Raw genomic sequence first — 22177 nt, 5'->3', positions numbered from 1 at the left:
AACACTTAAAAGTTGATCGATCTGTTCAACAGATGAAAGAAAGAAAGGAGAAGGAAAATTAAGCAACCAAAGGAACAATATGTCTAAATCCTTCTTTACCGGAATCATGAAGTTATATAATGAATGGAACATTCAGGGTTTCGTTCTGTTAAGTCTTTCAATACAAACTATTCTGATTCTGTTTGCACCATTCAGAAAGCGAACAAATAATGCGTTCATAATCTTTCTGCTTTGGGTAGCTTACTTGGGGGCTGATTGGGCTGCTAACTTTGGAGTGGGACTTATTTCCAACAGTCAAAAATTTTCACAGAAACATGATGATGATGCTGACATTCTGACTTTTTGGGCTCCCTTTCTTTTGTTACACCTTGGTGGTCCAGATACCATTACTGCTTTTGCTCTGGAGGATAATGCCCTCTGGCAAAGGCACTTGGTGGGGCTCCTAAGCCAGGTTGCTGCAGCCATTATTGTGTTCGGCCAATCCTTTCCGAGAAACAGATTATGGGTCCCTACTGTTCTTCTGTTTGTCGCTGGAACCATCAAATATGGTGAGCGAACGCGTGCTTTGTTTCTTGCGAACCTTAATAGATTCCGAGAATCCATGCTTAAAGAACCTATCCCAGCGCCTTGCTATGCAAAGCTCATGGAGGAATACACTTCGATGAAGGGGGCCAATCTCCCAGTTCAGATAGAGTTGATACCAGAACCTAATATATATTCAGATACAGGACATTATAATGATGATGATGATGTCGATGAAGGCATGCTGGTTGATGTTGCGGCGGTGGAACATGCTTATTCCTTCTTCAAAATCTTCGACGGTCTCATCGTGGATCTCATCTTTAGTTTCCGCGAGAGCGATGACAGCCGACCGTTTTTCCGTCGGATACATCCGCGAGATGCCTTTAAAGTGCTTGCAATTGAACTCAACTTCATCTATGAAACTCTCTATACAAAGGTTGCCGTGGTGCATTCAATGGTTGGATACATTGTTCGGTTTATATCCTGGTTGGCGGTTATGGCTGCCTTTTCAACCTTCTATTGTTTAGATAAGAAAGTTTTTCGCAGGATTGATGTTGGAATTACCTATACCTTGCTCTTTGGTGCCATAGGCTTGGATACAATTGCTCTCTTTACTCTGGTTTTCTCAGATTGGACTGCTGCTTCCATCAGGAAGCCGTCGAGGTATAATTGCATTGCAGCTATAAAGAAATTGTTCTGCCCGCTCCTCCAAAAATTTCTCAATCTCAAGAGGATAAATTGGACAGATACAAAATCAACAAGTGTCATGGATTGCGCTAGACGAAGCCTACTCCGGAGGTGGTCTGAATCTCTGCATCAATACAGCTTGATAGATTATTGCCTGGAAGAACGTCATCATGAAAAGAATTATTTCATTTATGTGATTGATGAATATTTGGGCCTTAAGGATATCTATGATATGAAATACGTTTCCCGGAAAACATTTACAGAAGGGCTGTGGGATTTCATCTTTGATGAGCTGAAAATGAAATCCAGTCCCGCAGATGATCCTGAGACTGCGAAGAGGATATGTTCAGTACGAGGAGAATCGGCTCTACAGAAAGCCGGAAACACAAAGTTGTTGCGTTATATTGTGGACGTTGAGTACGATCAGAGCCTTATATTATGGCATATTGCTACAGAAATCTTGTATCATACGGAGAGTTCGAATGAAGATGCCAACACTACTCAACGTGACATTTGTAAGACCCTGTCGGATTATATGTTATATCTTCTAGTTATGCGGCCTACGATGATGTCTGCTGTAGCAGGAATTGGCCTAAAAAGATTCCACGATACCTGTACTGAGGCCAAACACTTCTTCCAACGTAAGGTCAACATAGGAGAAAACCAAGAACAGGCTTGTGCTAAAATCCTTGAAGTAGATACTGATGTGGAACCCGTTGCTGTGAATGGAGACAGAAGCAAATCTGTGCTGTTTGATGCATGTATTCTCGCCAAAGAGCTAAGAAATTTGGAGGCGGATAAGAAATGGAAGCTAATGAGTGAAGTGTGGGTGGAATTGTTGTCTTATGCTGCAAGCCATTGCAGGGCCAATACTCATGCTGCTCAACTAAGCAAAGGAGGAGAGCTTATCACATTTGTATGGTTATTAATGGCTCATTTTGGCACAGGCGATCAGTACCAAATAAATAAGGGAGCTCTATCTAAATTTTAGACGGCAATTCATTTTAGTTAACTTAATGTAAATGACACCTAGTTTTAAACCGACAGAGTTTTTTTTTTTTTTTTTTTTTTTCTCGAACTGGGTTAAAACTTCTTCAAACCTAGCTTATAAAAATGACATGGGTTACTTTTCATATGAGAAACACATGCTTTTTAAATAGCATGTTAGGACACATATCATTTTTATATACTAGGTTGGATGACCTTCCTAGAACTCAGTTTGTAGAAAAATTGTCAAATTTGAACCAAAGACCCAATTATTTTGGACCAAAACTTTTATAAATCCCATGATTCCTTGGGTAGAATATAGCTTTGTAAAGACGAACAATTTATTAGTCATGAGATAATACTTTTTTCATTTTTTATTTTTTCTTTTCTGCATGTTCTTTTTTGCTCACAGTGCTCCATTTGCTTCTAGAAGAATTATCAAGGTAGGAAATAAAGAGAACTTTGGGACCTTCTATAGCTAGTACTGTCGATGCTCTGGGCCTATATAAGTATGACTGAGCATGCAACTCCAAGTTGAGATAAACAACTTTCTCAAACTTCAAATTAAATTGGGATTGATTCAAAGTTCACTTTCCTATTCTTTGCATTAGTTTTCTCAGCAACACGGAAAAGGTATGTGGTTTTTCCTTTTTAACTATCTCAAATTAAATATAAGAAACTTGAGCAGGTCGTGAAAAGCTTCTTTGGTAGGGTTTCATTTCTTTATGTTGATTTTAGTTTTGGTCAATAAGATTTTCTATTAAAGAGTACTTTCAAAGTCACTTTCTGTGACAACACTGGGATTCGTCAATGTTTCCAAACTAGCCAGGATTCAGTTTTCTATTTGTTTGGACAAACTACAAATTAGTCTAATAAATTGTCCAGTGTTTCTTAACATATGAGAAATATATGGTTTTTTTTTTATTATTTTTTTTTTTATTTTTTATTATTATTATTTTTTATTTATAATATGTGCTTATCACAAGTTTTTTTTAATAAAAATATATATATGCTTCTCACAGTACTTGACAATCTATTAAATTGGTTTATAACTAATTTCTCTCCATTAGGATTTTGAGTTGTAGGCCGTAGTTTTCAATTTGACAAGCCTTTGCAAGGGTCAACGCATGGTTTTGTATCAAAACAAATTTTGTTTTGGTCAAACAGTCCCAAGATCATCGAAGGGGTGTGTGCTTTAATTTATAAGCCCCAGATAAATGCAATATTTGTCCTTGCGATTTAGGATTTTGACAAATAGCTTACTGATTTTTCACAAAAGGTGATTGAATTTGTTAATTTACTAAATAGTGATGAGCGAATCACCCCTATAGCCTTAGAGGTTGTTCGACCTCCTCCTCTAAGCATGTTTGAGAGGTGGTCCAACTACCTCCAAATGAAAAAAATAAAAAAATTTGAAGGAGTGGCTGAACCACCTCAAATAGCCATGAGAGTGGTTTAGCCACCCATTTGGCTGGCCTCATTCATCCATCAACTTTTCTAACTGTAGGACCTAATATTATCCTTGGAAACATATTGATAATTGAGAGAAGAAAGGCATTTAAAATTATCCTTGGAAACATAAAAGGAAGGCAGGAAAGTACAAAGTCATGAAAGACAATAAGACATCCTACACAAATCTTGACATGTGACTTTGGAATAGTTAGACTATATCTCTATTTTTAGATTTTGATTATTATTAACACAGTTTGGCTATTTTATGTGAATCACATATCATTTTTCTCTCCGAAAATTGAAAGACTAAAAAATTCCATAGCAAAACATAAATTAGAGAAAATAGATGTTAGTTTAGTCTTTTTTGGAGTTGAAATTATTAGCACATAATGAAATTATTGCTAATTTGAGTGGAAACAAATTTACTCTTATTTTTAAGGAAATTAAAAATGATATATAAACATGTTATTATGAAAACAGAATAATTTTAAAATAATTACATATTATTGACAAATAGTTAAGTTTTGGAAGTAATTAATAGGCGGGCATTCAATACTTTTTTTTTTAAATGTCTAAAAAAAAAATATTCATTCTGGGTTTTGGATAAACCATATTAAAATATACTACATTATTTTATAATAATTAATTACATGATTCTAGCTCTGCCACTGATGTGCTCCCCATAGCATTTGGTGTGCGGAGATTAATTTTTTGGTTGAAAAAAATATGCCACAAATTAGTCTAATCCACTGTTTGTCTTTGATCTTACCCTTTAGCTGTCTAGCTAGGTTCTTTGTGATGATTAATTATCACCATCTACTTCAATATTTCTTGTTCAGCTAAGGGCTACTGGCATGCACTTACCATCAATGTATTTATGCAACCATGTGTTTATAGTTTGTCCATGAAGTTTGTTTTCACCGTTGTTGTCAATTTTATAATTTATTTAGTATTTATATATGTGGATGCAATTATTCTTATATACACGGGTCGAAGGTTTTGGGCCTGTAGCTTGACGGGCCGCCGCGGAAGCAGTCGTCGAAGACCCAGTTCCTGCATGTGAGGGTGGTAGGCTTTATGCCGAAAAGATTCCCGAGGACAAAAGTAAATCAGAATAGGCTGACAAACTTTGTTGTCCATAATAGAACCATTATATTATGCAGTCAATTCTTACCAACTATTATATTGAGTAATCATGTTTTAACTATCATAGATAACTATATATAAATCGACTCGACTTAATTTTCACTCAAAATAGCTCCTGCTTTTGTTTTAGCAACTTAAAAACTAACACTTAAAAGTTGATCGATCTGTTCAACAGATGAAAGAAAGAAAGGAGAAGGAAAATTAAGCAACCAAAGGAACAATATGTCTAAATCCTTCTTTACCGGAATCATGAAGTTATATAATGAATGGAACATTCAGGGTTTCGTTCTGTTAAGTCTTTCAATACAAACTATTCTGATTCTGTTTGCACCATTCAGAAAGCGAACAAATAATGCGTTCATAATCTTTCTGCTTTGGGTAGCTTACTTGGGGGCTGATTGGGCTGCTAACTTTGGAGTGGGACTTATTTCCAACAGTCAAAAATTTTCACAGAAACATGATGATGATGCTGACATTCTGGCTTTTTGGGCTCCCTTTCTTTTGTTACACCTTGGTGGTCCAGATACCATTACTGCTTTTGCTCTGGAGGATAATGCCCTCTGGCAAAGGCACTTGGTGGGGCTCCTAAGCCAGGTTGCTGCAGCCATTATTGTGTTCGGCCAATCCTTTCCGAGAAACAGATTATGGGTCCCTACTGTTCTTCTGTTTGTCGCTGGAACCATCAAATATGGTGAGCGAACGCGTGCTTTGTTTCTTGCGAACCTTAATAGATTCCGAGAATCCATGCTTAAAGAACCTATCCCAGCGCCTTGCTATGCAAAGCTCATGGAGGAATACACTTCGATGAAGGGGGCCAATCTCCCAGTTCAGATAGAGTTGATACCAGAACCTAATATATATTCAGATACAGGACATTATAATGATGATGATGATGTCGATGAAGGCATGCTGGTTGATGTTGCGGCGGTGGAACATGCTTATTCCTTCTTCAAAATCTTCGACGGTCTCATCGTGGATCTCATCTTTAGTTTCCGCGAGAGCGATGACAGCCGACCGTTTTTCCGTCGGATACATCCGCGAGATGCCTTTAAAGTGCTTGCAATTGAACTCAACTTCATCTATGAAACTCTCTATACAAAGGTTGCCGTGGTGCATTCAATGGTTGGATACATTGTTCGGTTTATATCCTGGTTGGCGGTTATGGCTGCCTTTTCAACCTTCTATTGTTTAGATAAGAAAGTTTTTCGCAGGATTGATGTTGGAATTACCTATACCTTGCTCTTTGGTGCCATAGGCTTGGATACAATTGCTCTCTTTACTCTGGTTTTCTCAGATTGGACTGCTGCTTCCATCAGGAAGCCGTCGAGGTATAATTGCATTGCAGCTATAAAGAAATTGTTCTGCCCGCTCCTCCAAAAATTTCTCAATCTCAAGAGGATAAATTGGACAGATACAAAATCAACAAGTGTCATGGATTGCGCTAGACGAAGCCTACTCCGGAGGTGGTCTGAATCTCTGCATCAATACAGCTTGATAGATTATTGCCTGGAAGAACGTCATCATGAAAAGAATTATTTCATTTATGTGATTGATGAATATTTGGGCCTTAAGGATATCTATGATATGAAATACGTTTCCCGGAAAACATTTACAGAAGGGCTGTGGGATTTCATCTTTGATGAGCTGAAAATGAAATCCAGTCCCGCAGATGATCCTGAGACTGCGAAGAGGATATGTTCAGTACGAGGAGAATCGGCTCTACAGAAAGCCGGAAACACAAAGTTGTTGCGTTATATTGTGGACGTTGAGTACGATCAGAGCCTTATATTATGGCATATTGCTACAGAAATCTTGTATCATACGGAGAGTTCGAATGAAGATGCCAACACTACTCAACGTGACATTTGTAAGACCCTGTCGGATTATATGTTATATCTTCTAGTTATGCGGCCTACGATGATGTCTGCTGTAGCAGGAATTGGCCTAAAAAGATTCCACGATACCTGTACTGAGGCCAAACACTTCTTCCAACGTAAGGTCAACATAGGAGAAAACCAAGAACAGGCTTGTGCTAAAATCCTTGAAGTAGATACTGATGTGGAACCCGTTGCTGTGAATGGAGACAGAAGCAAATCTGTGCTGTTTGATGCATGTATTCTCGCCAAAGAGCTAAGAAATTTGGAGGCGGATAAGAAATGGAAGCTAATGAGTGAAGTGTGGGTGGAATTGTTGTCTTATGCTGCAAGCCATTGCAGGGCCAATACTCATGCTGCTCAACTAAGCAAAGGAGGAGAGCTTATCACATTTGTATGGTTATTAATGGCTCATTTTGGCACAGGCGATCAGTACCAAATAAATAAGGGAGGCCAACCAAGAGCAAAACTGATTGTGGGTAAATAAAATGGTCCATCTGATCGTTGGCTTCTTTATATGTACCTTTTTTCCTTTTCTTTTTTTTTTTTTTTTTTTTTTTTTTTTTAAAGAAAAAAAAAAATGGATGATGGGCAGAGGAGGGTAGCCTATAATGTAAGGCTTTTTTTTTTTTTTTTTTTAAATATAATTTTAAATTTTCTTTTTCAAAACATGTTAGAAAATAATAGCACAAAAAATAAATGATAAATAAATGCTACTTAATTAGCATTTTCAAGTGTTCATCTCTTACAATTTCTTTGTTCTTTCACTTCTTTTTTTTTTTTTTTTTAAATGAGAACAACAAAACAAAAAGAAAACAAGTGGATTTCAATGAGCTACATAGCACTACAAAAAAAATAATTTTTTCTTGACTGAAAATTTCTGACGTTTTATGGTGTCCGATACGTTAGAACGTGTCATTTCTGATGCGCGTTGATTGTTAGAAGCATAGGTGTCAGTACAATTTTTTTCTGACGTGCCAGTGGGTAGAATGTCAGAATTTTCTGACGTTCTACTGTCTCATACGTCAGAAAAATTTTCTGATGTGGTAAATGTCGCCACGTCAGAAAATTTAAAATTAATTTTTCTTTTTTAAAATATTTTTTAGAATTTTTTTTTCAATTAAAAAATTTATTAATTTAAATTAATTTTTAATTAAATTATTATTATTATTTTTTAAGGGAATTGCCGTGCATAGAAATGTTTTTCTTTGCACCATGGTGCAGATTTGCACCATGGCCACTCCCTCTCTTCTTTTCTCAATTTTCTCTTTCTCTCTCTCTCTTCTTTTCTCCGGCTCTCCCTTTTCTCCATTTTCTCACTCTCTCCCTCTTCTCCATTTTCTCACTCTCTCCCTCTTCTTTTTGATCTCCATTTTCAAAAACCCAAACCCAAACCAAAAAAATTTTCAAAAAATTAAAAACCCAAATCAAGAAATCAAAAACCCAAATCAAAAAATCAATCTGAAAAAACAAAAACCAAAAAAATCTTCTTATCTTCTCTTCTTCTTCTTCTTCTCCTTTTTTTTTGTTTTTTTTTTTTTGCTGCTTCTCTTCTCCTTTTCTTTTTCTTCTTCTTCTTCTTCTTCTGCTTTCTTCGATCTGCTGCTTCTCAATTTTTTCTCTTCACCTTCTATTTTTCTTCTTCCTCTAGAGGTGCCGTGCAGACTGCAGAGAAGGGATGAGATTGAGACAGGAGAGAGAGAGGGGAAAATAAATGAAGAGGTAAAGAATAAGAAGAGGGAAAAAGTTGAGAAGGAAAATAAAAAGAGGGAAAAAGTTTAAAATTCGCCCATTTTCTGAAAAGTGGGAGGGACTAAGGGGATTTCCTGACGTGCCAGGTGTCGCACTTCAGGAATTTCTGACGTGCCACACTTGGCACGTAAAGAATCTACTTAGAAAAAAAAAATAATAATGATCTATATATATAATAACTATATATAGAATGTTTTGACGTGGTACAGTGTCACGTCAGAATTTTTCTGACGTGGCCACATTTACCAGGTCAGAATTTTTCTGACGTGGCACAACTACCACGTCAAAACATTCTGACGTGGTAATTTGCAACGTCAGAATTTTTCTGATGTGGCACATTCCCACGTCAGAAAAATTCTGACCTGGTAAATGTGGCCACGTCAAAAAATATATAATTTTTTAAAGTTGATAAATCTGTAATAATTTTCTGATGTGGGAATAGTACCACGTCAGAATTTTTCTGACATGTTAAAACAAACATGTCAGAAAATTCTGACGTGGTACTATTCACACGTTGATAAAATTCCTACGTCAGAAAATTAATGACGTGGCAACAAAATATATACTATAGTCATGTTAGAAAATGCTATTTTTTTTGTAGTGTAGATAAGAATGCTAAGAGATGAACATTTAAGAATGCTGAGTAACATTTATTTAAATAACAATAACGAAAAAAAGATAAAAGAAAAAAAAAAAAAGAAAGTTTATGAACAAATTTATTAAATTCAAACAGCTGCTAATTTATTCCCTATAGTAACGGTTAGGTGGATCGAAATAAACAAAAATTAAACAACAAAAGAACCGTCATAAAATGTTACTTGACACAAATTTAGCCACCCTAAAATCATTTTATATATTGAATTTTGGTTCTTTTTCAACCTACTTTTTATTTAATATTGTTTGTGAAATTTTTGCACAACTATTGAATGTATATGCTCCCAATTTTTTAAACTATTAGAAAGTTTTGACCTATTTAACAAATGTAACCACCTTAAAACCATTTAAAATGTTAAATTTTGGCTATTGAGTTGGTAATAGTATTATTTTCAGTGCACTATTTAACAATTTCATCTTTAATTTGAGAATAATTTCATATTGACAAGTTTATGTTGATTTATTATAGTTTTTGTTTATATCAAATGCTTACTCTGTTTGATTTGTTATGATTCGAAAATATATTGAACGCTTAATTTATCAACGTGTTATTAAAACCAAAATTTTTATCAACCCATGTACAGTCTATATTTTATTTTTCCTTGCTCTTAATTGTTTTATCTTCCTACTAGCATAGTTGATTCTCTATCTAATTGAATTAAAAAATATATATCTCAAGATCGAGTACGTAATAGAATGCTAGGTAGATCCCCTAATGCCTTAAGCCCCGTTTAGTTTGCGGAATGGAGTCATGGAATTGAATGACTTTTATTTGGTAGGAACCTATTCTTAGGAATGGTTATTCCCTTGGGAATAATCAATCCCTTACGAAGAGGAATACATATTTTTTTAGAGGAAAAGGTGTTCCTTAAGGAATAGGCTGCATTTTCCAAAAACATCCACACTTTTTTCTTTTTATTTTAAACTTAAAAAAATAAAAAAAAATAAAAACTTGAAAAATAAAGTGGGTGGCCAACCACCCACAAAAGAGGCCGAGGGTGGTGCGACCATCCCCGTCGCCTTTCGAGGTGGCTTGGCCACCCCAGATTTGGCTTCGGTGGTGGCCACAACCACCCCAAACAGCTTCAAGGGTGGTCGCGGCCACCCCTTTGCGTGGTCACCCAGATGGCACTGGGGGTGGTCACACCACCTCGGAAATGCCTCGTGTGTCCATGACGAGGTGCTCTGGGGTGGAGCAACCACCCTCAGCCAATCTAAGGGTGGCCGATCGCACCCATGTTATTTTTTACATTTTTCTGTTTTATTTATTTATTTTGTTTTATACACAAATTAAGTTGTATTGTGAAATTTTAAATGTACTCGCAAGCGCACGAACTGTACCGAACTATAGTTTTGTAAGCGTGAGGTCGAACCCGCAGGGTCTTGTATAATTGTAGGAAAACTAACTAAATTGTAACTAACTAAAGCCTAGTCTAGTTCAATAAAGATGTAGTTGTTGTGAAATAAAAATAAAAGTAAACAATGCAACTACTTTAAACATAATAAATAATTAAAGCAGTAAACTATTATGATAAAAATAACTAAAGTAAACTAAAAATTAAATTAACTAAACTAAATTAATAAAAGTGAGATTTCATAAAATTAATGGGCAAAGCACCTAGCGTTGGGAATCTAACTAGCATTCTATTATGTATTCTTGAGACATATTTTTTAACTCAACTAGATATATGGAAAATCAATTCTCCTAATGGGAAGATAAAAGAATTAAGCATCAATCAAATATAAAATAGACTGAACATGGATTCGTTGAGAATTTGATTTTTAATAACAATGTGACAATAAATTAAACACTCAATATATTTTCGAATCATAACAAATCAAAAAAAGTAAGCATTTGACATAAAAAAAAATTATAATGAGTCAAAATAAGCTTGTCACATCAAATTATTTTCAAATTAAAAAGCATCCCAGAAAAGTTTCAAGAACACATAATAAAAATAAAAATACTAGGCTTTACTCCTAGCCCTAACTAAAGACTTAGCCACTCATAATATTAAAATACATGACAAATATATAAATAAAAAGACATGAAAAAAAAAAAGAAGACAACTTGAACAATAGAAACAAATCCATAGCATCTCTCCCATCTCCTCTGCCTATCGCTTCTTCTTTCTTTGTTTTTGTACTCATGGGTCCCAGTCTAGAGGTGGCAAAACGAGTTGGCGGGTCGACCCGTAACCCATTTAGGGTAAACCCAAATATGACCCGTTTAGCTAATGGGTTGGCCCAACCAAACTTGGATACGAGACGTTAATTTTGCGGGTCACCTGACACGACTCGCCTAACCCGTTTAACTTCTTTTTTTTTTTTTTTGAAAATAAAAGTGATGATTTGGGTCATAAACGGGTCAATTGACCCGTTTATCAAAATAAACGGGTTGTAAACAGGTCAATTGACCCATTTATGACCCAAACCCGTTAAGGTTAGACAAAAAAAAAAAATAATCGTGTTTGGCGGGTCACCCACGACACGACCCGCCAAGCGCAAAATAAACGGGTTGTAAACGGGTCAACCAGTTTACAACCCAAACCCGATAATTTCGTGTCGTGTTCGTGTCGGGTTGTCGGGTCATGCCAAAATTGCCAGCCCTAAGTCCCACGTTGCTTTGCTCTTGCTTTGACTCCCACGCATGACTGCATACAAAGCCCTTGAAAAATAATTGCAAGCCATCTACTTATAAGACGATTTGTATGAGTAGTTGGCCTAAATTATAAGTCACATTTTATGGTATAAAAAATAATTTATAGGTCTATATAGTTGACATAAATTACAATTACTCCATGTAGTATAAAAAATAATTTATAGGTACTCAATGTAGGCCAAAATAACAATTTACTTCCTAAAATCAATTTCCGTTAAGTAACTTAACAGAATCCGTAACTTTGTCACATCATAACCAATAAAACCGCGACACAATTTTTGACTTTAAAAAATGATAATTAGAATTTTTCACATCATTTTAGGACACAAGCATAGATTACACACCAGTCCTCACTCTAAGTCACACTGCTACAATAATTTAGCCTAATCTCTTCCAAAATTTTACTCTGTGCATAACCCTCTCTCATTTTCATCTTCATCATTACGATTTAGGAGCATTTTGTGAGAATTTGATAGTCACATCTTTTAACCATTGAAAAATAAATAAAAACAACATTCAAGTTAATAAATTGTGACAAATTTTTCATTCAAATTAATTTTGGGAAAATCGGGTTACTTATTTAATTAAACTGACATTTGTCTTTAGAGCTTGAAAATTGATTTTAGGGGTAAAATATTATTTTGGTTTACCCTAAGGACCTATAAATTATTTTTTATACCACATGAAGTGATTTGTGATTTAGACCAACTATAGGGACCAATAAATTATCTTTTATATTTCATGGAGTGATTTGTAATTTAGGCCAACCACAATGATCAATTTTCTATTTTTTTTTTTTTTTTGGTTCACTTACAAATAAATATGGGTTCATGCTACATGTCTCAATTTTAATGTACTTCTAAAAGGAGTTTCAGCTATTTTATATAGAGAAATGCTAGGGATCCCGAAGGTTTTCCTGAATTTTGTTTCCCGACTGACGTGGCATCATCCACGTTGCAGGAGAAAGCAAAACATATCAAAAGAAAAGAAGCTTCTCTCTCCCCTGTCCGCTCACATTCCCCAAACCACAAGAACCCCTCTCCCTCCCTTGCTCACCCTCCACCGGCGACCTCCGTCGCTCACCCTCTCTCTCACTCCGGCGCAATGATTCCGACACCAGTGAAGAAGAACGGGTTCCGTCCATCTGCATCAAGCACACCGAAGCACATCTAACATATACAAGCATTAAGCATAGGTGAAACCTTGTCTGATTCATTAGGACAAAAAAAATAAAAATAAAAAGAAAACTACGAGAAACTAAACCATGTTTGAATCAACCATTACCAAATCCAAGAAATGACAAAAAAACACACACACACAGAACATCAACAAATGGGTGTTATGGTAATATAATTCCAAATCGAAATCTTTAGCAAATTAATCGTTACCATTCACCAGATCCACCGCATTAAGTTATAGTTAAAACACTCAAAATCGGTTGTTAACATTTTCGTAAACGTCTTTGTTAATAGTATCAATCCTAATTCATCAAATTTCAGAACAGTTCAAATCATAATTTTGAAACGGAAAACCAATTAACCCAAACCAATTATCCCAGTTAATGCAGTTTCTTTTCTCTGTAGTTTTCCATATTTTCCTTTCACTTCCTTCGTGTCCCTTTGCATTCACATCCACGTTTCCGCATGGCTTCTTCACATACAAGTCTCTCTCCCCCCTTCAACAACAATCACTCTCTTCGACTTTAAAACCCAATTAAGAACTTGGGTTTTCTGTTTCAAAGGCATTAGAGGTGGAGAAGTTTTCTAGATATGAGGCTCTATGTGTACATGCTGGAGGCCAAAGGCCCTTCCAGATTCACACATGGAGAGAGAGAGCTTTCGCCGGAGTCTTCTGTGAGAGCCTTCGCCGGTGGCCGGATATTTTTTGCGTCGGAGTGACAGAGACAGAAGCGAGGGAGGGAGAGTAAACCCCGTTCTTCTCCGCCGGTGCCGAAATCGTTGCGCCGTGTAATGATCGTGGATATTTAGTGATGTGATTTGTAAAGAAATAACAATAAAAGACAATAAAGATAACAATTTTGGCACTTCAAAGGGCCAATCCCTCTAGCACATGGCTATAACCTCACGGGTTTTGATTCAATTACTTCGATACTTTCATTGGAATACTAACAAGCTTTAAATAAAATACCAAATGCTGGAAATAACTACCCACAGCACAAGCATCTCCAGCAGAAGTAGGCAAAATAGCTACTGAAAAAGTACAATTTTTTACTTTAACTACTCAATTTTTCATACACACTCCAATAGATTCTCTATTCTACTATCTATTTTCTTTAAATACTAATTTGTGTGGGAAAGAGTGTGAAAGAAAGAGGAGGAGAGAGAGAGAGTAAAAGGAAGAAAGGGAGACAAAAATAATAATAAACAAAGTTTATAGTGTGAATAGTGAATAGGCTACTCAGCTAATTTACTATTCATGCTAGAAGGAAAAACTGCAAAAATAGCTATTCTACTGGAGAGGAAAAAATGCTAATAATAGTCAAATCTAACTATTATGAAGGATTTGCCTATTCTCTTGGAGAAGCTTTAACACTTAACTTTCCTTAAGATAACTACCCACTAACAATAACTACCCATAAACAATCAACCCCAATTATGTAACTCACAAATACTAAACACATTAATTCTATAACCACTAATTACATATATTAACCATGATTTGGCCCATAACAAACTCCACCCCTTCAAAGCACCTTACCCACAAGGTGTAGCATGAGTAGATCCATTCCTAACCAAATTCAGCCTAGCCCAGGCTATTAGCCATTCCATACGTGCCCTTGCAAGCGATAAAGAAGTAGATCCTTGCTCAGCATTAACCTCATTGTATTCACTGGTTGGTTGGACATGCTTCTCTTCATCATTGAGCTTTTTGTCATCTTCAATAGTTAGACCATCTCCTTGACTGCTAGGAACAATGGTTGTATTAGATGCAACAACGATTAATGATGACGAATCAAAATCGGAAGAAGACATTCCAACAAGGATCATCCCTTGCGGCTGCACTTGTGTGAGTTGTTCTTCATGCACTTCATCAATTTCTTGGCTCTCAATTTCTATAAGTTATTCATGCATGTGGTCTAGATTTTCTCTTAGAACCTTCTCATCTTGCAATCTGGCCAGCCCAAATGCTACTTGCAGTGCGGTTAGAATGCTAGGAAAAACTTGCTTTTGGGTGGAATAATCTCTGCTGCTTTTCTATTGAGCTTAAATAGAGAAGAGTTACAATTGTAGTTGATCACATCGACCTAACAGGCTGACCTTGATGTGATAAGATAATAAACTAAGAGTGTTAATACAAAATGGAGACTAATTACAAAAGAAAATTATCCACAAGAGGTTTGGTAGAATTGATCTGTTTGCATTTAATAACAATACCATAAGTAGAAGTTTCTAAAGAATTAGATAACTCATATCCTCTCTGGTTCTGAGGAGCAACCAGAGAGGCTTGTCCACAACCTCGTCCAAATGGGATTGCAGACGAGAGCAACCAGAGAGGCTCGTCCACAATCTCGTCCAAGCGAGATTGTAGACGAGAAGATCACTGGGAGTCATAGAGAGGCTCGTCTGCAATCCCGTCCAGACGAGATTGCAGACGCGCGATATGCTGCTGAGTGACTTGGCACTTCTGCTATGTAATGTTATAATGCTCTTCCTTAACAACCCCCCTCAAACTGATGGGAGGAGAGATGACCATTAGTTTGTCTCTAAGAAACAAGAATCATGTGGATGTCAGACCTTTTGTAAAAATGTCTGCACATTGATTTGCTGTAGAAATGTAGGAGGCTGTCAGGTCATTGTGAAGGATCTTTTCTCTAATGAAATGGTAATCAACTTTTATGTGCTTGGTGCGTGCATGGTAGATAGGGTTAGAAGCTAGAGCAATTGCCCCTAGATTGTCACACCATAGCCGAGGGGGTGTATTAAGCACAATATGTAATTCCTTAAGAAGCATCCTTAACCAAGAGATTTCAACAATGGTGATAGCCATTGCTCTGTACTCTGCTTCTGTGTTGGACCTAGATACAACTGGATGCTTCTTAGCATGCCAAGAGATTAGGTTAGTCCCATAGAAGACACAATAGCCTGTGGTGGATCTTCTGTCAAGTGGATCACCTGCCCAATCAGAGTCACAATAGGCATGTATTTGAAGTGGTCCAGGAGTAAAGTGTAAACCATGGTCTGGAGTCCCTTTGAGATATCTTAGTACTCGTTTGGCAGCTTGAAGATGGGCAGTTGTGGGGCAATGCAGGAATTGACAAAGTTGGTTGACAGAGTAGGCAATGTCTGGCCTGGTAAGAGTGCAATATTGTAAGGCTCTAACAATGTTTTTGTATGCAGTAGGGTCTGGTAGAGCATCACCATCCATCCTTGTGAGCTTCTGCCCTGAGGTGCATGGAGCTGCATACGGCTTAGCTCCAATCATGTTGACCTGTGTAAGGAGATCAACTATGTATTTGCTTTGATTGAGATGTAGTCCAGTCTTGTCTCTGAAAACATGGATGCCAAGGAAGTTGGACAGGCAGCCTAGATCCTTGAGTTTGAAATCTTGCTGCAAGCTAGAAATAACTGATGCAATGACAGTAGAGTCAGTACCAGTGATTATAGTGTCATCTACATATATTAGTATAAATAGATGGACTGAATCTCGATGAAGTATGACGAGGGATGTGTCTACTAAAGAGCCAATGAATCCCAAGTGAAGGAGAGCTTGTGAGAGTCTATGAAACCAAGCCCTAAGCGCTTGTTTTAGACCATAGAGGGCCTTTTTGAGCTTGCATACATGACTAGGATGCTTGCTATCCACAAAACCAGTAGGTTGTTTCATAGATACTTCCTAAGATAAGTGACCATGTAGGAATGCATTTGATACATCTAGTTGTTCGAGTAGCCAGTTGTAAAGCATTGATAGAGAGAGAAGTATTCGTATGGTGGTTGGTTTAATGGTTGGACTGAAGGTCTCCTTATAGTCTATTTTATCTCTTTGTTGAAAGCCTTTAGCTACAAGTCTAGCTTTGTACCTCTCTATTGATCCATTTGCATGCTGTTTCACCTTGTACACCCATTTATTCTTGATGATGTTGCGGTTTAATGGTCTAGGGCATAGCGTCCAAGTGCCATTATCAAGAAGAGCCTGGATTTCACTTTCCATAGCAGCAAACCAATGAGGAATGGGAGCAGCCTTAGCAAAGGTAGTTGGGATTGGAGGGAGAATACAGCTAGTCATGGCCTTGAGAGGGTGTTTGGTGGATTTAAGAGAGTTGAATAGTTTGTAATCTAGAAAGGGTTTAGGTTTAGAAATTCTTGTTATTGATCTGGTAACCATGTGTGGAGATGAAGGTTCAGATGTGGGAGATATAATTCGAAGCAAAGAAGCATCAGAAGAGGGAACAGTATGATGAAGGTAAAGGGGGTTCATCATTCTGAAAAATAGATTCAGAAGGTAGGGCATGTGACTGAAGGTTTGGGGATGAATTCTGAGGGGATGAATTCTGAGGTGTGTTGCTATCATTGGGAGGTGCTGATGGAGATGGTATATTGGTGAGTAAGGTTATGGATGCAATGACAGTAGTATGAGCAATTTGGTCATTGGCAGATAACTGAGATGAAATATTTTCAACACTTTCTAGTGTAGGTGGTGAAGCATGAATAGAAAGAAAGTGAGATGGATCAAGAACCATACTTGATTGGAGAGAATCACCCCTTGCAAGAGTATTAGTGGTTGCTCTACCCTGAGCAGGAAATAGCACTTCATCAAATACCACATGTCTGGAACATAGATTCTGTTGGAAGTGGGATCAAGACACTTGTACCCTTTTTGGTTGGAGCTGTAACCTAGAAAGACACATTGTTTGCTTTGAAACTCTAACTTGTGTTTGGTGCAAGGCTTTAAGAGAGGATAACAAGTAGGGGTGGCAAAATGGGTACCTGACACAACCCGATTATGACCCGCGGGTACCCATTACACGATTAGCCTATACACAGGCACGACTCGTTTAGCTAAACGGGTAATCGGATCTGACACTATTATGACACGAAAATAACCGGGTAACCCGACACGACCCGTTTTACCCGTTTAAAATAACTGGGTCTAATCGGGTAGACACGACCCGACACGACCCGTTAAAACCCTAAACAATAAAATTAAAATTAAAATAATAATAATAATACATCAATACAGTCAATGCAAAAAATTGAGTTCCAAGATATTAAAGGCTTTAATAAAGGATAAGGAAAAAAAAAATGGAAAGTGACCGTAATTGTACTCCAAAAGAAATTACTAATTTCACCTAAACTTAAAACAAGCAAGCATATTGACTAAGTTCATTTATTAAAATAATGTTTAGTATAAAGAAATTTAATTTTGCTCAAATTACATTCCACTAAAAAGGAATTATGTATATTTCAACACAAAATATGATATGTGTAATCTGTTGAAATTAAATGTCTCATAACAGAGATGAATTTTGCAAATCATTTGAAAAAAAAAAAAAAAATTAAGGGCAAAAAGCAAGAAGAATGTTTTTAAATTAAAATCATTTAATTAAATATTTAAATATAAAAAAGGCCCTACCTAAATTTGTTGTCTTAGGCCTCAAAATCTATTAAGTCGGACCTACTCGAGGGGTTGGCTTGGACGCTTGGTTACTAGTAAGTCACTTGGCCCTCATCGATACCTCATAAAGCATAATGTCTCAGTAGGGACAAAACTAAAATTTCTATTTCAAAATGATCAAAATATGAATGAGGGGTAAAATGTGTCAACATTTCCATCATAGCAATAAAGAAAAAGATAATAAAAAAAAGCTAGCAAAAATAAAATAATAAAGAAAAAAAGAAACAAAACTCAAAACTACATCAACATTAGATTCATAATTCATTACAAAATACAAATTAGGTTCCCATCCAAGGGCCAATGGCTATTATGCCACTTCACTTGAAGTCTTGAAGGATCCATGAAGGCATCCATGATCCACCCATGTAATCAAAGTCCAAAGATATGAATTATAAAACACTACAAATATGATCATTTTAAGAAATATTAATAGATTGTGCTCCAGATGAATTTGGAATGTCACAAGAAATTGAATTAACATCAGTTGTCAAAACCTCATCTTCTTTGCCATCCAAGTCCAGCTTCATTTGTGTGAGTTCTATATCAAAAAATAAGAAGAATTAGTGTTATTTTATTATAGTGTAGTCAAAAAATAATACAAGTAAACGAAGAAATTAAATATGCAAATAACTAATATTACTTTCATCTCCATATAACCAATCTCTAGTGCAAACTAATGCCTTAACAATATCAGGCTTGAGTGAGCACCTATATTGATCAATCACACGTCTACCAGTGCTAAAAGTGGATTCCGAAGGAGAGGTAGAAACAGGAATACCCAAAACATCACCAGCCATTGCAGCTACTTTAGGATAGCGAAATTGATTTCCTTTCCGAAATGAAAGGATGTCAAATGTATCATCCAAATCCACAGACCTAGGTTCCTCCAAATAAATGTCCAATTGATTCTTTTGGAAATTAATATCATTTCCAGCAAATGCTAAATAGTCCTACATGAAACAGAGAGAATATAAACATAAATAATTAAGAGTGTATATATATATATATATATACTAAGTTACTAACGAGATAAGAAATTAATGATATTATTCACCTTTTGCCAAGATAGTTTTGCTCGAAGTACTTGGGACAGCCGAACAGTTATGGAGCTTGAACTTGAAGTATTATAAGAAGCACTATACTCCATAAAAAGGTTCTTTATTTTCTCACGAACATTCTCGAACTGTATAGAATCCTTAACTCCATAGATCTTCCTATAGTAATAATTTACAAGGTGAAGCTTGTAATGAGGATCTAAGATAACTGCTATGGCCAACACTTCACTGAATTCTAACAAATATTTCTCAAATTTAGAGATCATTTGAGTTGCCATTAATCTCTTATGTTCATCTTCACTCACAAGGTCTTCCTTCAAGGATACATAAATCATGACAACTACGGGAAAGTATAAGTTGGCAGTGAGATACTTAGTACCAGAAAAAACACATGTAGCGTCTCCAAATAACTAAAAGTACTCTGATAATGAATAGCACTCTCAAACATAAGATAGGTAGAATTCCATCTGGTTGGCACATCTTGTTTTAACCCTTTATGGCTGTCCAATGACATTTGATTTACCGCATGAAGAAATTTTTGTTTTCGCACTTAAGATCCCTTAACATACTTCACGCTATCTCGAACCTTTTCGATAGCATCATCGATTTCTTTTAATCCATCTTGCTCTATCAAATTAAGAATATGGGCACAACAACGCATATGAAAGAACTCACCTTCACACAGAAGGGCTTTCTTAATGTTCAGTGTTTGCTTTAATAACTCAACACAACGATCATTGGCAGAAGCATTGTCCAATGTTATAGTGAAAATCTTGTTCTCAATCCCCCACTCTTGTAGCAAACCATATATCTTTTCTTTCAAAGAAACACCATTATGTGGTGGGGGCATAAATGAAAAGTTTAACACCCTTTTAGTTAATACCCAATCTTTGTTAATAGAATGTACAGTAAGGCACATATACCCATCAGTTGTCAAAGAAGTCCACATATCAGATGTTAAACAAATCCTCCCAGGACAAACATGCAACATAGATTTAATCCTTTCTTTCTCCCTCAGATGCATCTTAACCAAATCTGCCTTAGCAGTATTTCTAGATATAGATGGTACATAACCACGCAAGTACTGATGTAATTGTCTCACACCATCATATTCAACAAATGAAAAAGGCAAATCATGCTTAATAATCAAAGCAACCAACAATTCTCTATATATTTTGGGATTAAATTTAGAGTCACTTACTGACAGAGATCCTGCTTTCCTAGTTAAGAGCATTTGCCCAACATCACGAGTGTTTGCCCCCCCGCAAACTTGAATGTGCTTTCTCAAATTTCCAGTTCTATATGAACTTCGAGCCTTGTATTTATTACCACATGTCTTGCATTTTGCCCATACCTCCGGGTCATTTGGATCAGTATTAGGAACAATATCATAAAATTGCCAAACAGTTGGGGTCTTCCTCTGCTTCTTTTCCTTTTTCTTACTTCCAGTCCTCACAGAAACAGAGTCATCTTGTAGTGAATGTAATTCAACCACATCGTCATCAATGTTGAATGCATCTTCAACAAGTTCTTCAATATTCATCTACACACATAATCATTAGTTAAAGTATATGACTATATGTTATATAACTATAAATTGAATATTTAAGAATAAATTAAAATTTAATTGATCTTTCTAGCAGAATAACCAACCCAAACCAAATAGATTCTCTAGTTCTAACATAAATGATTTGAGCCCCCAAAAAGTAAAAACAAAACAGTAATAAAGGAATGGTAGAATCTATTTAAAATAAAGGAATGGCAGAATCTATGTATTTGGTTTTCCTATTTAAAACCAAATAGATTCTCTAGCTCTATCCATATGTTTTCCTATTGTTTTACACCTATATGTGACATGCCCTAAGCCTAAGGGATTTGATTCTGTTTATGGAAATCATTCTCCTAAAAGTATATAATGGAAAGAATCAACTTTAACTTAGATGGTGCATAAATTGAAGAAAATGGTTTTTCTGCTCTGAATCTTTCTGATCCTATCAATTCCTCATTTCCTCTGTATGCCCACTTATGCAGTTATGCAAACAATCCAAAGCCATATATAGCTAAGTGAAATAAAATTCTAAAGCTTAATTAACAAAGCTTGTCCCCAATTCCAATAGTTTAAGGGTAGAAATTTAGGATCTATGATCCTATATGCTCTCCAAAATAATTAACTAGCCACGTGATAAAAACAAGTTTCCAAATCATATGCATAATTGAAAATGATATTTCTCCTACCAATATTCTCACTTTTAGTATTTCTTGTCTCTTGTATTGGTGATATACCCCTATCTACTTTCTTATTTCTTGTTTTTTGTATTGGTGATATACCCCTACTAGTTTTTCTTTAACATATTATTATTTAAGAAAAAAAAAGATATACCCCTTTTTGTATAAGCATATTATTTCATTATTGTACAGGATGATTTTTATTTCGGGTGTTGAGAATCATATATATATATTGTTTTCTTGTCTAAAGAAAGCAATCGAAGAAACTAGAGAATATTTTCAGGGCTTTAAATTCATCTTGTATCAGCCTTCAGAAAAGACAAGTTGGATGCCTATGCATAAATTTGTCAAAACAGAATTGTGCTAGTACCAATTAGCAAACATTGAAAAGTAGATATAATTTACCCCATTATATCGCATGAAATCAAGGCAATACCGCAATACACAAACAGATTCACAGAATATGAATATATGATACCCAAAATCAGAGTCCAGCGATAGAGAGAGTAAGAGACATATCGCCATAC

General features: G+C 36.0%; 2 protein-coding genes across 2 annotated transcripts; both read left to right on the top strand.

The window, feature by feature from the left end:
• Positions 1 to 106: 106 nt before the first annotated feature.
• Positions 107 to 2200, top strand: LOC132169564 (uncharacterized). The gene has a single exon (XM_059580584.1). It carries the CDS (start codon positions 107 to 109, stop codon positions 2198 to 2200), a length of 2094 nt encoding a protein of 697 aa, XP_059436567.1.
• Positions 2201 to 5043: 2843 nt separating this feature from the next.
• LOC132169563 (uncharacterized) lies at positions 5044 to 7155 on the top strand. The gene has a single exon (XM_059580583.1). The coding sequence runs from the start codon at positions 5044 to 5046 to the stop codon at positions 7153 to 7155; it is 2112 nt and encodes a 703-aa protein (XP_059436566.1).
• Positions 7156 to 22177: the final 15022 nt, after the last annotated feature.

This window comes from Corylus avellana, chromosome ca2 (assembly GCF_901000735.1).
Source record: "Corylus avellana chromosome ca2, CavTom2PMs-1.0".
In the NCBI taxonomy this organism is placed as follows: domain Eukaryota; kingdom Viridiplantae; phylum Streptophyta; class Magnoliopsida; order Fagales; family Betulaceae; genus Corylus; species Corylus avellana.
This window is presented reverse-complemented; position numbering and strand designations above follow the sequence as displayed.

Excerpts from the sequence above, each read along its gene's own strand:
- LOC132169564 (XM_059580584.1), top strand. The coding sequence starts at position 107 with ATGAAGTTATATAATGAATGGAACATTCAGGGTTTCGTTCTGTTAAGT.
- LOC132169563 (XM_059580583.1), top strand. The coding sequence starts at position 5,044 with ATGAAGTTATATAATGAATGGAACATTCAGGGTTTCGTTCTGTTAAGT.